Raw genomic sequence first — 21679 nt, 5'->3', positions numbered from 1 at the left:
TCAAGTACACCCTCCCTCTGGGGCAAGAGCTTCATAAATTGTTAACAAGTGAATGGAAAATGCTCAGTACTGAAATGCTCAGACAATTCAAATGTGAATCCTCAATCTATGACTTTCAATGATATTAGAAAAAGAGAGAGTCACTTTACATGTTCTGTTCTGTCCTAAAACCATTTATTAAACAACATCTACAGATCTATGAGACTGAAACATCCTCAGATTCCTCCCAGCTTTCCTGGCTGCCCTTCCAGTCCTCCCTGGCATTTTGCTGGCCCTTATCTTTCAGTGGAAGAGAAGCTATCCATCTTGTGTTACTGGCAGAAAAGCTCTGATGACAACAGATTCTTTCAAATAAAGGCATGTACAGAAGGAAACAATATGTCAAGAGTATAGAAGAGTGAAGCTTAAAATGAGTAAAGACACCCACTAAGTGTAGGGTGAGAAAAGATGAATATTCAGGTGAAGAAAACATCGGTATTAGAAAATCAGCAAATGTTTAATGATGGAATGAAATATGCCATTGAAAAGCAGGCTGCAACAAAAATGACAACAGACTAAGACAGCACTGTCATCTCTGCTGACTTTGGATCACAGCCCCAATGTCAGTCTCTCAATCATTTCAAGAGAGCTTAAAATTATAATAGCATTCCTTGATACAAATGTATTTTTGTATTTTTAAGCCACCCTGACTGCACTTCAGAAAACAGAATGAGCATGAGCACTTGCCAATTCGAAAAACAAAACTAAAAAAATCCCTACCCATGTATACTAAGTGGCAAACTACACCACAAGTCAGAGGTTTGGAGTTGTTTTTTGTTTGGTTGATTGGTTGGGTTTTTTTCAACTTGCACTCCTTAAGGAGAGCAAATATTAAAAACTAAGTACCATAAAGCCTATCTCACCAGCAGAATAAAGGTATATCAGTGATTAATTATTTTAAAAGGTGATTCAAAATACAATCTCATTTATTCATATTCCTGTTACTAAACGTGGGATAAACATAATCTATATTATATGAAAATAATATGATACTTTTTTAGTAAATGGCTGAAGAAAAGCATGTGGCTTCCTGGATATATTTTAGCTAGAAATATGAAGATGCATCTTAAATCTAAATGTAACAGAAGTTTGCCATAAAAAAATACAGGGAAGGATTACCAAAGCCCTGGAATGAACACTTTACAATATCAATTCAACCCTTGTAAATTTAATCCAGGGTTATTTGTTGCACAAAATCTCTTTACTGTGATGTATGACTTAGTTACTAAGGTTATCACAGCAGTATCCTAAAGTTGCATAGCACATAAAACATTTCAGTTAACAATGCAGGGAGGTTAACTCCCACAGATAACCTACTATCAGAGGGTTAGACCAGATGACATGCCTCTGTCAGCTTTCAGGAGCTATTGATGGTTCAATCAGTTTGTTTTGAAGGTAAAGTACAACAAAAGGGCACTAAACTTATTCAAACTGTCAACAGGGACTATCTGGGATGTTGCTTGCAGGTAAGTAATTTTGGGTGTTTTAAGACTATTATCAAACACCAACGGCTGCAGAAAGAGACAGCTACTAATAACACAGAATGCAGCCAACATAAAATACTTTATGGCAGGTATTAGAATCCATAAATTGCATGACACATTGCACCTGTTTTAGACCTGTAAAATCACTAGTTAAGAGAAGGCTGTTTAATGAAGAAAGATCTATCTAAAGTTTACATTGTAAGTTTAGAAAGGTTTATTTTACGTTAGAGGTTGGAGGGGCAGGGTCTCCTCCCTCTGCCACCTTTCTTTTTTTAATCATTTTGAAACTTAGCACACCTCCATGCACTCTGAGACTGCTGTTACTGGGTTTTAACATCTTTGCGGTGGTGTGAAAAAAGGTTATTATCTTCAGTGATGAGGATAAAGGTGAGCTCCAGAGAGGATTAAAAAAAAAAAACACACCACAAAAACCAGAGCCACCAGGAAGGTGCTTAGAAATCTATTTATCGCTGCCTGTAAACTGATCTTCTAATTCATGATGGATTAAGGAAATGAACTATGTAAGTAAAGTTGCATCTTCATTTGTCCAGAATCATCCCCCGCCTTGACTCCCAGTGGCAAGAGTCCCATGAAAACAAGCTAATAACAGGTATCTTTCACACACAAACAGGAACACTCAGAGATGAGAAAAGACCAGAGAATATCACATTTCATGTTATTTAAGTCTTAGTTAAGTGAAAATGACAATAAAGATTAACAAGTCTTTTACCAATTTTGTAAGTGTTGCATGTGATTAGTATTATTTTAACAGTTTTTACACAGACCTGTCAAGATATTGGGAAAGAGGGACAGGCTTGAGGGGGCATTTGCAGAGGAATGCAGTGAGTTTGGGATTCAGCTACTATTGACATTGCCAAAAGCTCAAAAGGGCAAAGCCTTCCTTTGAAGAAATGTGTTGGAGTTCAGGAAGGGACAGAACAAAGACAGCTTTGAAATCAGCTATTGCTACTTATTAAACAATACACAGCTAGTTTTTATATAAAGAAATACTGTCTCTGATGCTGACTCTACACCCTTTAACGAACCACAGACTTGTTGTCTCAACTCTGCCTTACAAACACGGACACTGAGACCCATCAGTTACCTTGTAGGTATGTTCAGTGTCTGTTTCTAGTTCTCTACTGTGTAAGAGTCATTGCTTAACACACAGTCCTTGGGTTATTCCCTCATCCCCGAAAAATTAGTGATACACACAATCTCAGGAAAGAGTTTCACAGGTGAAGCAAAAGGGTTCAAAGAGAATGTGTCAGTGTTCCTCAAAGGATCACATGGAAGAAAGGAAGAAACGTATTTTAAACATATGCAGGAAATTTGGCAGTCCTTATCCAAAACACACAGGTGTAAATAACTTTTATGTCAACTCCTTATTCTTGTAAAATATCTACAGCATAATTTCATTTTGATCTATTTTTTCAGTAGCCATTTAGGTTCAGGTATAAAAATTCCCAGGTTTTAACGAGTTTCAGTACACTACTACTTACTACTATCAAAAAGTTCTAGGAAACTTTTATTCTAGAGCTGTGAACACCAGAAAAACAACAAACAAAATCACATAATATCATGGCACCTAAGGGCCTTGATTCATTTATTAACTCCCTTGGAAAAGCAGACAAGTTGTAGAACATGGTTGGCTTCCTGATACTAAAAGATAATGGCATCACCTGTGAGCCACACTATAAGAAAATCTTAAAAGTGGCAATAAATTACTTGGGGAAAGAATGTTTGGTTTGTTTTTGGTTTTTGGGTTTTTTACCCTTCTACTACAAGAAAAGTATAGTAAGTTTGTGTATGTTAGAATTCCAGAGAAAATAAAGACTTCCACTGAATTATTAGTGAAAGACTATGACAAGAACTAGATTATATCTAGTCCTTTCTTTTGTACTTTTATTAACAAAACATGGAATATAAAACTGTACTATATGCATCAATGTCTAAGTTTAAAACACAAAATTAATCTTGCACTGAAAAATGGACAAATATTTGCCCAGAAGAATGTCTAGCTCTATCCATTTCATAACTGCAACATGCTCTTTGTTTCAGAAAGTGTTTACTTTCATTTTTCTGTTTTCTGTGCTATTGTATTTCCTTTCTTTGACAATCATAGAACATAAAAATAATATACCTATTTCAAACTTTGAAGGGTTGACTACACTCTCAGTTGCATTATTGTAAACCAGAAATTATAAATAAACTGAAGTTGGCAATGTTACATCAGCATTCAAATGGGGAGACATGGAAAAAAAAAATCAGAAGGATTGAGCAAAATTGTTTATGACATTGAATTAGATTATCTCCTGTAATTGTTTCTTGTGCACCACCAAAAAGTTTAACACCCTACTCTTACCCGCCAAAGAGCATGGCTGCAGAATTCCCATCTGCAAGAGAATTTCCTCAATACAGAGTAAAGGAAGTCAGGTCGTTAACTTAAACCAACATCTTCCAGAACAGAGGGCAGTTAGCATGAGGTATGTTAGAAGACCGCATCGCCTCTGTGCAACACCTTGGCTCTGCTTGGTGATGACCAAGTAATTCTGAAGGGCGCTCAGAAATCCAAAACGCCTCCTAATATTTTAACATCCTCTGCTCTACTTCAAGGTAGTAAACTTTACAAAGTAGAAAAATATCTCTTTATACATGTAATAATAATTATAGTTATGTCTTGATTTAATGCATTAGTATGGACAAACTGGGGTATTATGGACTTCCATTTATTTGGCTGAACAAAAACATTACAACAGCCCTTACTCATAAATCCTTACAGTGGCTAATCTCAGACAGAAGTTGTGTGGCTAGTTGATGTCTATCAAATACAGGGGTTTTCCTTCCAGATGCTGTAGAAATGACAAGGCCTCATGCAAACAGTGAAGTAGCACAGATTCACAGATTATACAAATTTAAGAGAACACCCTAATCATCTCGTTAAGTACATAAAAAGCATACACATACCACCAAAAAAAAGTACCCAGTATATCAACATTACTTTCATTACTGAGGACTTCTAGTCTCCTATTGCTTCTTGAATATGTATTTATGTACGTATATTACCATCCAAATTCAATAACAAGACTATTTAAAATAAATGAGTAGGATCTGCCTCACCAAAAAAACAACACTAAACCAAAGCAAAACTGCAAAGAAACTGAAAATGCTAGAAGAGGACCCCACATTTCACAGAATCAAACCTGTGGGACGGGAATAGCTGATTTAGCTTGAAAAGTTAATCCATACAAAATACATGCACTTCCTTTCTTGCTGTTATATCTTAAGAGGACTTCATAAGGTTATCACCATTTGCTCCCCCTGCCAAAGATAGCATATCTAGTATATGTACTTTTAAGCTAATTTAAAATAAACTCAGGCATTTGTTTCCACTTGCCCTTGTTTCCATGTCAACAGCACTTAACGAATGCATCATTCCAGGAAATGTCAATAAGGAGCAAAGAAGAATGAGCAAGCACTGAAACCTTCACACATGGCATACATCCTTCACAATCATATCACTTTAATGAAAATAGGTGAGGTCACCTGCAGCACTCGCAAATGCTTTGTAATACATTCTGACCCAGATGATTTTTCACAGTTCAGTAACACCACGTTTGAAGTTTTCACTGCAAACAATACACCCACAGGACTGACCAAGTGTGGGTACAAGAGAAGCAACCAGCAATTACTGTGTTGACTTCTGTTACTTTGATCTCCGGGTCATGACCTTTGCTTTCACACAAGCTTCGAAGTTGAGATTATAGGTTATTTCAGAGGATGCACTGTTTTGCAAGCTATTTTTCTGTGTTTCTTGCTTCCTGTTTGAGCGAAAAGCTTTTAAAACTTTCCTATCAACATTATATTTTAGATATTCTGCTATCTCTTGCCCTTACTCTCAAGATATCCCTTTACAAAATATCGCCTCCCAAATACAGAAGGCTTTAAAAGAAGTTAAAAAGAACTTGTAGCAATTTCTGTTTTCTTTTTATAGAAATAGACTAAAGCCATTTTACAATGACAGAAAAAAACCCATGAGTTTTTAACATGAATCAAACAAGTTTCCTCATAAAAATACTGCAGAAGGGAACTTTCCATTTTCTTTTCCTGTCCAAGCAAAAGTTCCAATAACAAACACAGAAATGTTGTCATCAGTTTGTTCTACACATTTGAAAGGTAAGGAGAAATAACAGGGATGGAAAAAAACCCAGTTTTTCTTTTTTCTGTTTCTAAAAAATTATCCTACTTAAACGTTACTGTGTTTCTTAGAAATAAATAAGGACTTTGAGAAAAAGTCATAACGATGTTCTTGTATAAAGCTTATTTTTAATCAAAAACTAGGGAAAAGCTTTAGTGTTGAAATAAGTAGAAATGATATACCAATGGATTACCTGAGGAATCAGATCGAAACTTCTTGACAAAATGCATAGTTTTATACACTTTTGAAGTATTTTTGAAAAAATATAATTATTTTTTAAAGATGTAATATTACTTCTTATCTCTGTTACTAATATCACAGTAAATAACTGGACCTTGAGTTTTTAAAAATTAGATTTTCCACTTTTTTAAGGTTGAGATATTTGGAGATTTACAGATCTTTTCAGTTTGTTGGAATAAGAAGATTAAGTAAAGCTTTAATTTCTAACACCTTTCTCTTTCTGGTTGAGGAATTAAATAGCCTGAACTCTAATTGAACTCAGTAGGAATGAAATTAAAGCTCAATGAAAAATGAAGCTGTGGTTCCAATGGTCACTGCAAAAATTTACAAAAAGAAGCTCCTATTCAGAACGAAACAAAACCAGTTAACATTTATGGTAAAGCAAAATGTTTACATAATTCGGGTTCACCAAAATGTGATCTTTTGATGCTGTGTGACAAAGTTTCTCAAAAAATAAAAATCTTATGAAAAAAGTTACTTCGAACCCTTAAAAATGCTGAAACTGGCCATTTCAAATGTTTGCTTTTGAGATTTAAAGCAATACTTTTGATAAAATGCAAATACTTTCTTACTCAGGAGAGCTTGCTGCTGTTAAATCTGTGAGATAGTTCTGTATGTTTGGGGGAAGGAAGAAAAAAGTTATGTCCGAGATGCTTCAGAATCTGTATCCAAAAGTCTGAACTAGCTATTCAGAGTAAAATTAGCAGAGCACTTTTAATCAGTTCCACCATGTAGGTAAATATATTCCGCTAAAGTTAGGCAGACAGATAGACAGATGGATGCTTTTGGGTTTTGAGGCTAATGTTGTCAGGCAAACACATTTCATATAATGTAACAAATAACTATGGAAAAGGATCAGGAAGCTTTCATTATAGCAGCAGAACCATAAATCGCTTAACTAATTAGAAGACCATTCTTCTTTCTTAAAAGAGCTTTCATTAACCTAGTTTATATGGAAAAAAATACCCAGGGTTTTTGAAAAATTGTGGGGAAAGAAAATGGCAGCAATGTTGCAGTTTCCAGCAGATGCATAAATACAATCACTTGACACTTTGACACGGTGGTTTGCCACGATATGACCTAAAACTACCTTGACCTCCCTGAAATCAACATTTTTGCATTGAAATGAAACAACAGATATGCTTGTTTTGATGTATGGCTGTGTGACATATTATAAATATTACATCACATAACCACAGAGGATGTCAATCAATAAAGAATTTTTTCACACAGCACTAAATGAACCATGGGTTCTTGCCTCTGAACGGCTCCTTTAACATACTACTTTTGCTTAAATGATTAATAGGAGACATATTGTCAGAAAACATACTTAAAGTGAAAAACAGTAAACTGTAGAAATATCATTCATTTTTTAAGCAATTCTCTAGTGCAAATGTCACATAAATTTACATAGAGACAGCACTATTAGGCTCGTGTAAGCTGAATAGTCAGCATACCTTCCACTTTAGTGTCAAAGCAAAAGGAAAATATTTTATTAAATCTAGGTTGCTCTACTTGCTGAAATCCAAAATGCTACAGCTAAGCTGGATTCAAAAGTTGAATAGTTAGAAGGTGAAAGTATTTAATCTAATGATAAACTACAAATCCTCTCCAAAAATTTGGAACAACAAAAAGTACATGCACACCCAGGACAGCTGTGCTGTTGTTTCAAACAACAGCATTTCTAAGCAATAAACTGCTGCATCAAATTAATTCCACTTCCCAATAAACCTGCTTTTAGTCTCCACCATTTCATATTGTTTTATAATAACTCTTGAAGCAGAATTTGGATTACACAAAGAGAAAAATCAGAGTTCTATTATATAAGTCTGAATCTGCGGCTGACCTGCTAATAGAAAGGAAGCTCAGGCTCTGCAAGGTCGGCAGCACAGTGACCAGTGCTGCTTGGCTCGGACTTGCCTCAGACAGCCTTCTTCAGATTATATGAAAAATGCCAGCACACAAAGACTGACATCTTGTATCAGAGGTGAGCAAGGAAAAAGAAATTGAATACCTTTTTTTTTTCCAATAATCTATGTCTCACTTGCCTAAAGGTTATAGTTATGAAAATTATGTCACTTCAGCAGACATTCTGTAAGTTTTTGATCTATAAGTCAAAATGACTTTTGACTCTGAAGTCATCATCAGTCACAAGTATTTTTATTTAGAAAAAAAACCAATATCCCTTGCAATTTTTAGCAAGATTTCAGTTGGATCAGTTTGACATATAGTATTTTATCAGGCATAATCTAGCTCATTAAAATTAGAGATATTTGGGGGGTTTTTGTTTTAACCTAAACACTAACTCTTCTGAGTATAACAGCACAACATAGAAGGCATCCTTTCCTTTGTGTTCTTTAATAGTGCCTTGATAACTATAGTAGAAGAAATTCATCACCATAATTGAATGTTAGCAGAAGACAATACAACTGGCTGAGTGTAGGTTTGTGGTTTTTTTTTTTTTCAATTGACTATCACTCTTAGTGTATGTAAATGTTTCCTTACCTTGGCCTTAAAGAAGGAAAGGCTGTAAGTAGACACATATGAGCACCCACATTCAGAAAACCCTGTGCACACCTGCTCAACTCAAAGAGGTTCTGCACAGGACTGAAATATTTCTTGAAATAGGGTTCCTGAGAGTGATCTCATTGAAATGGGGTTACTCAAATTCTCAGGTGTTTCATGACAGAATATGCCACAATGTGTTCAGAATAGTGTAGATGTTTGTTTGAGACTCTGAGTTGGTTTTAGTTCAATATTTTTCCAGTAATAAACCAAAACTGACATAACTTATCATACCTCCAAGTGAAAACACTAACCTGTACCTCTGGTAGTCATCTTCATCTTTTTCTTTGCAGACCAGTTCATTTGGGCAGGCCACGTTTCCAAGCAAACTGAGATACTGTAGTGAGGGCACAACTTCAGCCAAATGATCCAAAAGGCTTTCTAATTCCGTTATGTGTCAAAGGTTGGGGGTTAAGGATTCAATGACATTACTGAAAAAAACATTTAGAGTTACAGCACTGTTGATTTAAACATACATTTCATTAACTGACAATCAAATTTAGTATGGCATTCAAGAACATGTCACGTTAATTGTTCCAAGGGCAAATGAGGATAAACTTCAGTCATTTTTTTTGGCATGGAATGAAAGAATTTGGCTGTTTTGTCATTCTTTTATCCTTCTTTCTTTCCTAGGTGGTTCACTAGAAAACATTAAAACTTTGACAAAATGATGGATGCTGTGTGGCAAAATGGCTAGCAATTGCTGGAGCCATGAAACTTTTCCAGCATGGAAACAAACAGTTTCACAGCACATTCATCACTAATATATTCAGTCCACTGGAAAATGAGGGTTTTTTTTAAAAAAAAAAAAAGCCGAACCACAACAACCCAGTTTCACTCCCAGCATATAAATGCTTTGAGTGCCACACCAACACATCAGTAATTACTCAATTAGTATATGTGAATTAATGCTTCACTAAATACAAATTACAGACTTCAGTGTTACAAGTTTTTTATATATGAAGCTTTAAAGTCTAGTAAAGCATACATTTTTTCATGAAAATAGGCTTATATTTTGGTGTTCGTGAGGTTTTTTTAACTTAACTATGTTCCTCAGAACATAAATAATGATGATACACCTTCGATATTGGAAACTATATTAAAACAAACAAGCCAACAAAGGTTAAACTATCTTTTAACCACCAAAGTATTGGAAATCACAGTTTAGGTTTAAGCATGACAACAATATTCAACCACTTGCACTCTGCTGATTGATCAAATAAAGTAGATTATTTTGTTATAGTGTCACAGTCTCTAAGACTCGAACCACACATTCTTTATTACTTCAATTTACGCTCAAAGAAAAAGGTGTGATTCTAAACAAAAAAAAACATGCCATGCAAATGCATGTAAAAAGCTTTCAATGTTTAAAAATGTACTGACTTACACAATAGTAATAATTACTCAAAACCATTAAAGGGCATTTAATTGCTCTGTTTTTATCCACTCCTGCTGTTAGAGACCACAACTATTGTTTTAAATCCTCAGCTCACTGGTGTTGCTAATATTTATACTTGATTTATGTGTTTCTGTTATCTTTGTTATTTTTAGCTGATGGAATTTATTTTATTTCTTCACCTCAATATCTTAAGGGCAACAGAAGCAATACAGAATGGAAAGAGCAGCTTCCTTGTTAAAAATGTGTTCCTCCTTCTGGAAGTCTGAAATTTTATTTTATTTCCAAACATACATAAATATCATGCTGACAATTACTAATTTTAATATATTAAAATCAATGTATCTACATGCATAGTTAATGTTCTGTTCCAGGAGGTCTGAGGAATCATACTCAAATATTTCACATGAGTGAGAAAAATAAGGGTTTGAATTTAGTTCTATGAATTAATTAAAAATGTAAAAATGCTAGCTTCTAATTTGGAAAAATAACATTATGGAATGCTATATACCAGTAAGTAATATGGCAGTAAATAATCAACCAGAGCCTAAGAAAAATGTCTTCTTTATAACACCATATGATATAAATAATCTTTGTTACACAAGATGAATTCTCAATCAAAATTTGGTGCTAAGTCTCATCTTATATCTGGATTTCAAGCTCATACATAAACTTTTTCATGACTGTTTCAGGAAGTATGTGACTCTGGTGAGAAGGTCAGAAACTGTTTTTCCACAGATGTTCTAGAAAAAGGCTTTAAAAAAAATTCCTAAGGCTGTTAGAGAAGTGCTTGAATCTGGCACCCTCCCTCAGCCAGGAGAAACAATTTCTTGCAGGATTGCTTAAGTTGCAAAAAAAAAGTTCTCTAAGAGAAATAGTTTATTATTACAAAAGACAGTTATTTCCATAACAGCAATCACACAGAAGTGTTTAGCTATCGCAAAGCTTAGGTTGTATCTGGCCATTTCCTATTAAAAGAAAATTTAAAAAAAAAAAAAACACCACACACAAACCAACAACAAAATAACAAAAACAAAAAAACCCCACAACAACAAAAAAAACACAAAACACCACAGATACACACACAAACCCACCAAATACATAAACAGTAAACATGCAGAATTTTTGCTTGTTAATTCAGTAGAGCTTTTTCTGATGTAGAAGCTTTCCGCCTCAAGAATTTGCTGAATGTAGAATATGACATGTATTCTAACTCCCATCTGACCATGCAGACAGTGTAAGACTATGCATAAAAGTCCTATGCAAAGTAAAAGGAAAGACACCAAATTCACTAAGAATTTTGGGTAAAAATCAGTAAGTGATAATCTACATCTCAAAAATCTAAATCTCCGAATTTGGAAATTATTGTCTAGATTCTCATGTCTCACATCTAATCCCTGAGCATTGGTTTTAGATGCAGAAACACCCCTCTTAAAATTATCTTGGGTAACAATGACCTCTTACCATGCAGTTCTCTGTAAGACCTCCCAGACCTTTTCTTAGTTATCATTTACTCCAGGGGTGTCAAACTCATTTTCAACGGGGGCCACATCAGCCTCATTATTGCCTTCAAAGGGCCGAATGTAATTTTAGGACTGTAGAAATGTAACTACTCCTAGGTAGGAGTATGAGTTCGACACCCCTGATTTACTCATTTCCCTCTATGAAACAGATATTTAGCATCCTAGCATTATTTCAATTTTAGCTGCAACAGAAAAAATTGCATAGGTCAAACCCCCAAAATCTGATATAATCACCTCAAAAGTAGAAGACTGCTAATTCACAGAAAAGTTCAAGCTTTCAGACTTGGACAGCTCAAAAATAACAGGACACCAGAAACATTTGAGAACAAGCCAGCCTGTGGCTTATGCTAATCAACTTCTTTGCGCCAGAATCAGCAGTTATATCTTTAATAAAAAAATAATTAAAATATCTGTTCTTTAGGACTTGAACTATCTTTTCTTATCCCTCTTAAAAACAAAACAAAATGCAAGGTACAGATTATTTTTCCAAGAAGCCACATCCATCTGCCATCACGGTTATTCTTTACAAAGCATGTAGGAAAAAACAAATGCTATTCTGTTCAGATTCTCATGACTAAGTAATCATAAGTCATGGTGCACTTCTAGTGCACTGTTTCATTAACTAGCATGTCATATACTTATTTTAATCACAACACTGGAACTATACAATGCTACCAAAAGTGTAAAGTCTTTCTAAAGCAATGCTAGGAAAATACAGAGGCAGAAAATCAAAAGCAAGTCTGAAATTTTACAGCCAGCTTCTGTTTTATGGGTATTGTTGCAGCCTAAGGAGCAATCAGAGCCAAAGAGCTGCAAAATCCTGCTGTGCCATTTGTAAGACCAATTTCAGCTCCATTCTCTCCAAAAAGGACAGACAGAATTAAATCCATGGACAATGCTAGTAAAAACAGCCTTGAACTGATCTTTCTGAAGTCAGTGCCAGTGATCACCAGGCGAACATGTAACAGTGATGTGCAAGTTTAAGTGATACTTACACTAGAGTGTTGTTTGAAAACTGTTTTAAAGTGTCACTATTGTGACAAAGTGCCTCAGTGCAGCAATCCATCTCCTAATTCAACAGTATTATCATTACCAACCTATTAATGCCTCGCTTTCTAACAGACGTTGACTAAAATAAAAATTTGTAGCAATAAAATCATTAAACTCTTCAGCTGTTTTGCTCAAAGCTAAAATATTAATTCTCACTAATTATACAACAGTGGTCACCTGCAAAAAACAACCTGGTCTCCATTAATAGTTAACAGAAACGTAATAGACATACTTTAAAACTCCATCGTCATCAAAAGACTATACTGATGTCTTGCACCGTTTCTAGCATTAAACTAGGGAAACATTTAAAATAACGAGGTGTCTCTTATACTCAGATTCACTTTAAGCCTCATTATGCTACATGTACATATGCCACGCCTGTATTTACAGTAGACTATTCACAGCATACATAAGCACAAGCATATACAACCATATCACCATGTTTACTCTTCAGAAAAACAAATGCTACCTAGCAACAGAATTACTTGGAAAATATAGTACTATGGTGGATCCAGTTAAGCTGCAGAGCAATATCATTTTTTGCAAGTTTTAGGCAACCAAAAATATCTTCCAAAAAAGTACGTTCTGGGTTATCTATTTTTACTCACTATCTGTTACCCAATACCATAGATGTTCAGGTTCTCCAGAAGGCAAAAGGAAAAGCCAAAACCCAAAGCAAATGATGCATCTCCCTTCTCTGGCTAAGAATTAACTGTTTATGGAAGCTCATAACATTTTTGTTTGTTTTATAGAAAATCCTATAGCCTGGATTAAAATTCTAGTGCTAGTCAGGAATATGGCCTCTTACAAACCCTTCAACTGTCAGTTCAACTGTGTTCCAGACTACTATCAAGGCAACACTGGTGATCTTCGAAGTTAAATTGTCCCCAGTGAATACTTATTTGAACAAGGCCAAAGTTGTAAACTTTGAGTGGATGGTATAATGCCACTTCGCTTAGTCAATTTTAGGAGAACCTCACAAGCAGGGACAGCCATTTTGATGCCAAGCTGTGTCTTGTGACAGCCACCATAGTAGAAAGACCATTCTGTGATATTTCTGAGAGATTGCGTGGATTCATTACTGGACAATGCCTCACGTGTTCCACTATTCCAGATGCGTGTTCTAAAGAGTCTCTTTAGCAGTGTCCTTTCGCTAGTCCCCCCAGCATATTTACAGGGCACAGACACTGTATGAGTTCTTTATAAGAGTGATATAAGGGTCCAGCTACTTTAAAATACTGAGAACTGATACTGATCATCTCCAAATTCCATACTGTTTCCTCTCTCACCAGTATTCTTGGTATAACCATATTCATGGTTGTTCTTCAGGGACAACTGCTGGTCAAACCTACACAGAAACACAACCTTTGTTAACAGTGTCTAAATGAATTTATTCTATGTAACTGTATACAAATGCTATGCTAATATAACTGTCCAAACAAACTAACCTATACATATTTCCTATCTCACCAGTCAATTATTTTTTGCATATAGTTTGAAGTATGCAAGAGAATCTTGGACTTCTTTCTGTAACCTTTTTCTTTGCCAGCCATTCTTTTTACTAGTCATGCATTCAAATACATTTACTTTAAAAGAAAACTAACTGCTCTTGTTCTCTCAGACCTTTCCAAGTTGTTCCACTATCTTATTTCCAAAGGTTTGTACTTAGTCTTTTCAAATTTTTAGCCATCACACTTCCCCAACAGAGTTGCAGGAGACCTTTTCATGCTAATCACCACCTATGATTACAGCTTTTGGAAGTTCTTGAAAGCAAAGAGACAAAGTAAAGAGAAAATAGCTTTAGATTCAAAATATTTTTGAAATACGTACATATAGGACATCAGAAGTATCCCACAGAATTCAAGACTGCCATGTAGAAAGACCCAAAATTGTCATCCAAAAGTCTTCTGCTAAATAACCATCTGTCATGCAGGTGCTGCAATCAACCTAATATTAAACCAGCTGGATATCACTTCTAGCAGCATCATAAATAAGCAAGGTACATATATTTATTCCCACTTAAAACATTTGCTTCAATTAAACTTATCACAAACACTATGTAGCAACCACAAGCGATTCCACAGGCCTTGAAGCAGAAGTTACCAATTCTCTTCTGAATGCAGTGTGAAAAGATCTTTGCCACCAGAATGCTTTTCTATTAGAATGTGCTAGGTCTTCAAGGTTGGATAAGCAAAGAAATAGCTTGCAATATGCACGTATACATCTTCCCCTTCTCTGTGTGCAATAGGATGTAACACACAGTCATTTGTATGCCATGTTCCGGCCTGAACACTATCTGGTAGGGAGATAGGGCCTTGAAATAAGGCCTTGTTCACTGACTTTAAAACTAATTTGCTCAAGAAAAAAAAGGTGTGGCACAGGTAGTAATTAACTAAGTGCATACATTTCATGGAGAGCTTCATACATACTGAATACTTGGTAAAAAAATCCCACTCTGTCTACTGGAGTAGCATTAGTTTTCTCTGTGTGGCTGGAGTTTCCATTACTTTTAAGGGTATTTCAGAAAGGCCATGGTTCCAAGGCTGCAGATTTGAAGACCAGGTTTCAACGTTATCAGGTATACAAACCTGAGAAAAAGGAGAAATCTTTCTATTCCTGCAATCAAATTACATTTCTGGTTCTCTAGAGAGGTCTATCCTGAAACCATATGCCCTTTTTCTTTCAAAGTTTGTTTTTTCGTTTGGATTTTTTTTTTTTAAACACTGTTCTGCGCAAATGTTGCTCGATGTTTCCAAGGCGACATAGAGACAATCGGAAATAAAGCAGCAGCTCACCATTTTTGAAAAGTTCTAACATGTGGACTTGAACTGGTTCAAGCACTGCTGTAGAACAAGATATGGAATCACCTGGACTGAAGATTACCTCCCTCTTTCATAGATGTAAGCACTCACATTACTTAATTTTTACTTCAGGTACACTTAATTCTAGAAAAAAGGTGGGATGGAAGGTGACGAAGACAAAGAAAAAAGGCTCCATGCTCAGTAATTTCAGAATGTTTTACAGAATTCACCTAGGGTTTTGGCTCATCAGGTGCTGTGATTCTGTAACAAGCCACACTCGGGTTTAACCAAATCTGTAATTGTAGGGCAAGAGCTCAGAACTAGACGCACGAAGAATGCTGTATCAGTTCAGGTTAGATCTTTGTTCAGGGGAGATAGGGATCTGGGCATAATAGGAGACAATTTATGTCTTCAACATATTCACCCAATCTAAGCATCAAGTCCTCAGCATTTACCACAATGAGATTCTGGTCAGATTGGGACTTCTAGGTCTTCGAGCACTTTAAGACAATGTAGGAACAAGCACAAAAGCAAAATGAATTACAATGTACAGGTTTGGGGAAAACAAATCCGTAACTGTTGGGCATTATGATGAGACCTCTGTGAAGACAGATTATACCAGAAGCACATATTGGTATATTCTTCAGTTGAGGTACTCAATCCATGCTGGTTTTGAAGACTCAAGAACATATAAAGTGTAGATCTGAATCACATATAACTCCTCTTGCCATAAGTAATGCATATGTCATTATGGGCATTCTGTCTACCTCTAGTTTTTCCCCTCTGCAGTGTGAAATATTTTGGCTTTCCTCTAATCCATTTAAAACCTAGACCTAGATTCAATGTCTGCATGCTATATCTACATTCAACATCTTTATTCTAAATCAATTTTGGTATCAGTTCTTCAGATATATATACAATGTATATTAAATGGATGACCAGCTCATTGGACTAAGCAAAAAAATAGGGCTTTTACTTCAGAGAATCACAGATCTTGTTCGCTATCAGACTTGCCTATTTTGAAGTGAAGCAGTGAACACCATCTGATTTTCAGCATACAGGTATATATATTTGACACACTGTTGCCCTTTTGAGTAGTTTTAACAAATACTAAAAACATTGAAATGTAAAGGAAATTGAAATGGCTATACTACATAGTCCCACTGTAACAACAGCTGTGATCAACACAGTGATAAGCCATAAATCCTCACACTCCTGTAACACACAAAGAGCGATAATCTATTTAGAAGTTTCCTGACTGATTCTTACTATCTAGTGAACACCCTTAAAAGGAAAAGTAAGGCTTCTCATTATAAGCATAGGTGATTGCAGTCATGAGTCCTCCTCCAAAACCAACTTCCTACCCACCACACATCCATCTTTGAATCATAGAATAATTTTGGTTGGAAGAGACCCTTAAGATCATCAAGTCCAACCATAATCTAACTCTAGTACTAAACCATGTCCCTAAGAACCTCATCTACACTTCTTTTAAACACCTCCAGGAATGGTGACTCCACCGCTGTCCTGGGCAGCCTGTTCTGGTGCTTCACAATTCTTTCCAGGAAGAAATGTTTCCTAATATCCAATATGAGCCTTCCCTTGTGCAACTTGAGGCCATTTCCTCTCAGCCTATTGCTTGCTACTTGGCAGAAGAGATCAACACCCTCCATGCTACAACCTCCTTTCAGGTAGTTGTAGACAGTGATAAGGTCTCCCCTCAGCCTCCTTTTCTCCAGGCTGAACAGTCCCAGCTCCCTCAGCCGCTCCTCATCAGACTTGTGCTCTAGACCCCTCAAACAGTTTTGTTGCCCTTCTCTGAACTCTCTCCAGCACCTCAATATCTTTCCTGTAGTGAGGGGCTCAAAACTGAACACAGCAATCAAGGTGAGGCCTCACCAGTGGCAAGTACAGTAGGACGATCACTTGCCTAGTCCTGCTGACCACACTATTCTTGATGCTCTTAGCCTTCTTGGCCACCTGGGCACACTGCTGGCTCATATTCCCCCAGCTGTCAATCAACACCCCCAGGTCTTTTTCTGTCAGGCAGCTTTCCAGCCACTCTTCCCTGAGAGCCTGTAGCGCTGCCTGGGGTTGTTGTGACCTAAGCGCAGGACCCGGCCAACTTGGTGTCACCTGCAAACTTACTGAGAGTGCACTCAATCCCCTTGTCCAGATCATTGATAAAGAGATTAAACAGAGCTGGCCCAAAACTGAGCCCTGGGGAACACCATTCGTGACTGGCCACCAATTGGATTTGACTCCATTCAACACTACTCTTTGGGCCTCGCCATTCAGGCCGTTCTTTACCCAGCAAAGAGTATGCCCGGCCAAACCATGAGCTACCAGCCTCTCCAGGAGAATGCTGTGGGAAACAGTGTCAAAGGCTTTACTGAAGTCTAAGTACACAATATCCACGGCCTTCCCCTCATCCACTAAGCGGGTCACCTTGTCATAGAAGGACATCAGGTTGGTCAAGCAGGACCTGCCTTTCAGAAACCCATGCTGACTGGGCCTGGCCACTTGGTTATCTTGCCGCATGATGGCACTTAAGATGATAATCTCAGTCTGTACTGCTTTCTGCCATCCATTGTGTCTGATAGAGAAACTAAGACGATATTTCCCAAAGTAAATCAGACATTTGTAAAAACAAACGTGCTGTACAAGTGAAAAGATGTTACATGTTAGACACATGTAATCCAATACTGTACCATGTTGATAACTATCCTTTCATTGTTTCAGCTATATAAACTGCATTTTAAAATATTTTTAACAGATTACACATTACAGAATAGTTGAGGTATCACACTAGGAAACTATTTTTTAAATAGTGATTTTAAATCTGCTTCTTTAACTTCCAGTAGAAAAACTGGCAGTGGCCTAACTGTAACTGAAATACACAACCACTATTTGAAGAAAAAAAATACTAGATGATTCTTCTAAGTATTTACCTGATTTAGAGATAATATTTCACATTTGTACAGTGTGTACAGATCTTATATTAGGAGGGGCCAAATATTACTAACACGTACAATGCCACACAATAAGTGAACCACGTAAAAGGAGTAGAAAGCTCTCATCAGAAAAATCAAAACAGGATCTGAATCAAAACAAAACCAAAATAAAAGGAGAGAAGCAGCAAAGAGTACAGTAATATTAAAAGATTCCCAGGAAAGCTTTCATATGAGTTTTAAAGTTAACACATTATTTTCACAGAGGTCAGTTTGGCTTTTTGTGTTTTCAACTCTCTCTTCATATATGTATCTTTATGTATACATGGAAATATGCCACCAATTAAAGTTTTGTTTCAGATCAGTATTGCTTGTTCATTTGTGTCCGTATTGTAGTGCCACTGTCACATACTAAACAACCTTTCCTGTAATGTATTTCACTATTCTAGTAAAAGCACGTTTTATTTGAACATTTTAAATATAATTCTATAGAGAAATCTTTCATTAAAAGAATTTATTCAAGTTCAAATGAGATCTTTTTTAAATATGGTATCCACATGGAAGAGGGGAATCTGAGAGATCTCCGTGCTTCTGAAGACTGCTGGTATCTTCCCTATAAGAGATCACTACTCTCTAGGGCTCAAAATGTTAATGATGGACAGCAGTTATTTTTTCTTCTCTAGGCAGGTTGTATACATTGAGTGTTTTACAAGCATTTCTACAACTCCTCTGTTAAACCATTTGCAGCACACTACAAAATGCACACATTATGTCTATATTCTATCCTGGGTAGCTCAATACTCAAAACTCTAACTTCATTGTTTTAAGATGGGCTAAAAAAATCCCAGGATAGATCAAATCATTTTTATCATGTTATCATTGACTTTGAGAGCTTACACACTTAACAATAGTATTTTAAGTATATCTGCAAGACCAGCAGAACCTCTTTAAGGAATACTACTGACAGGATTAAATTTTTCCCTCTGATTTTGTTCATGAGGTTCTCATTCAATACAGCTCCCCTCCTTTTAGTAAGTACAAAGCTCCACCTTGACAGCCCTCCAAAGGACAAATATGTGGTTTATGGCCAAATTTACATTTCATGCTTTGTAGGAGATATGCCGCACCACACATACCACCACCTATAGCATCGGCAAAAATGTTCTTGTACATTCTTCATCAAAGCATGCCCAGTTCAGATTTTAACATGGTAGCAAACAATAAAACCAGTTCCTCAAATCCAAGCCACAGAATCCTGGCATTAACCAGAAATCTAGCCGAATACCTAGTACAGTAATGATCGTCACAGCTCAGGACATACTCTTAGCAAATTTCCAGGCCCCCAAGAATAAAAGTTACTCTGCTGATCTCTATTTATTTAGAGAGTCAAAAATAACAGCAGAAATTGTAGAAACTGCAGTTATTTTTATTCTCCTCAGTAGGAGGATTTTGCTTTAGCAGGAGGTAAATTGCTCTCTGTTTACATTGTCTGTAATAAAAGCCTGCAGTTGAGCAGCCTTGTCCTCACACTGCAATTACAAGGAGAGGGCTTTCATGGTCTGTGCTCTAAAGACTCTGCTGGCCTCAGTTGGCCTTTTGGCTACAATTTGATCACCCTTCACTTTTGTAAAACCATGTATTACAAATCTTCAAATCTCCAGAGGGGTCAAAGTATGAGAAAATTATTTAATAATCAAGTCCATGCCCAGCCCTTAAAGATAATTAGTTTTTACAGACCATTACCTATAAAGCTACAGACTAAGGGGTCTGATTCAGCAGAGTATTTAGGCAAATACTGAAATATTTATTCTGAATAAACTTAAGCAGGGACTAACTTCAGGCATATGGAGAAATGCCTGATTGGTTATGAATGGACTTAACCATCTATCTAAATTCTTTAATGTAGTAAGACCTTGACTTGGACAGCATTTTATGTGAATTTATACAGAGCTGGAACACCAAGAATACAGTAACTTGCTTTTACAGATGAAGTTGCACAGTGGCTACCAAATTGTGCATATTACCAACTTCATTAGAATAGAGAAAGGTATTACATTTCCTTTTTTTTTTTTTTTTTTTATCTTATGTTACTTCATTGTTTTAAGAGCTATTTAAAGTATAAAAACTTAACAGTGTTTCACTACGCTCTCTGTTCCACTAGAGGTCAGCCTGCAACAGAACCCCAAGCAAACACAGGAACTGCTGCACACTGGTAGCACTGACATTATTCTCTTTCTCTATTTTATCTATTAGAAAGATTTCTTCAGAGCCATAAGTTAGATCTCTCACTAAAATGGAGCAACAGGAAGATATAATGGTGCATTTCATTTATGAATGACCTATAATAAATTACTATGAAGTATTCCAGGTTCCAAACGAGAGAATGCTTTGTCTGCACATGAACTATATTTCACATACTTTAATTTGGCTGACACGTAAAACTCATTTGACATTTTGCAGGTATTTCTTTGAAAGGATATTTGGTTCTTGTTGAGCGTTAAGGTATGGAGGTGGGGTAACCTGGGTAACCGAAGGTCATTTCCGAGTAGATTGTTGTCCAAGATCAGCTCTTCCAAGTAACTGAATGTTTTCAGTCCTTCCAGTGACCTGCAAACGACAAAGGCAACAGAAAAAAATGATACTCCACTAAATCAGGGAGGCCATTATGAGCTGAAATAAATATTTTAACCTTCCCTTTCAGGAGTGGGAATAGTTTTGGTTTGGGCCTGTCAGAAGAGTGAATGACAAGCATTAGAGGCAAGGGGAGTGCTGGCACTGCAACACATCCTTCACATGCTGGCAGGATGAAGGATGGGGGTCACTTAGTGAGTAGCCAGGATCCAAAACAAAAGGCTTCAGATATGGGGCCTGCAGGATGAATTTGTCAATGTCTCGTGCCTTCAGGCACCCAGCCTTGCCTGACCCTAACCTCCATTCCCAAGATAAATAACTCTGTCACAGTTCACCTTCATCCCCTGGACACAAATTTAAGTTGTCATCCATCATTTCTGCCAAGAAATATCATACTCTGCTAACAATAATAAATACAACTTCAAGTATCATTTCTTAGCAGTTACCTTACAAGCAATAATAGGAAATGGAGAAGGATTTTTTTTTTTCCTTTTTATTAACCGCTAAATTTGCTTCTCTAGTCTCTGCAAAGAAAATAAAATGTTCTCTACAAAATAAAATGCAGAATTACTCCAGATCAAAAAGGCATTTGCTTTCTTTTTGGAACTCACTGTCCCACTGTCAAACCACAGGTCAGACTGCAGAGAGCAGCGTTAAAAAGCTGCATCTCAGAACGTGAAAGTGCAGACGATGGCTTGTAAATAAACAAGATCGTGGAGGTATTCATTTCTCTGATAAGTAAAGTACACCAAAAAAAAAAAATCTAAAAAGAACACTTTAGTAACTTGTTAAAGCGTCTAT

The 21679-nt window shown here is 36.4% G+C and overlaps 1 protein-coding gene across 2 annotated transcripts in view; it reads right to left on the bottom strand.

Annotated features, from left to right (window-relative positions):
• LRMDA (leucine rich melanocyte differentiation associated) overlaps positions 1–21679 on the bottom strand; it is a 670684-nt gene that overhangs the window by 281630 nt on the left and 367375 nt on the right. The window contains exons 3-4 of one of the 2 annotated variants that reach the window (XM_065639441.1): positions 20723–20854; positions 8781–8915 (exon numbers count right to left, since the gene is read on the bottom strand). In XM_065639441.1, the coding sequence (XP_065495513.1) occupies positions 8781–8915; positions 20723–20854 (267 nt within the window). The remainder of the gene's footprint in view (positions 1–8780; positions 8916–20722; positions 20855–21679) is intronic. The other variant, XM_065639442.1, reaches the window with a different exon arrangement.

The sequence above is a fragment of the Caloenas nicobarica genome, chromosome 7 (genome assembly GCF_036013445.1).
Source record: "Caloenas nicobarica isolate bCalNic1 chromosome 7, bCalNic1.hap1, whole genome shotgun sequence".
Classification (NCBI taxonomy): domain Eukaryota; kingdom Metazoa; phylum Chordata; class Aves; order Columbiformes; family Columbidae; genus Caloenas; species Caloenas nicobarica.
The sequence above is the reverse complement of the archived record's forward strand: the minus strand, read 5'-3'. Positions and strand labels throughout refer to the sequence as shown.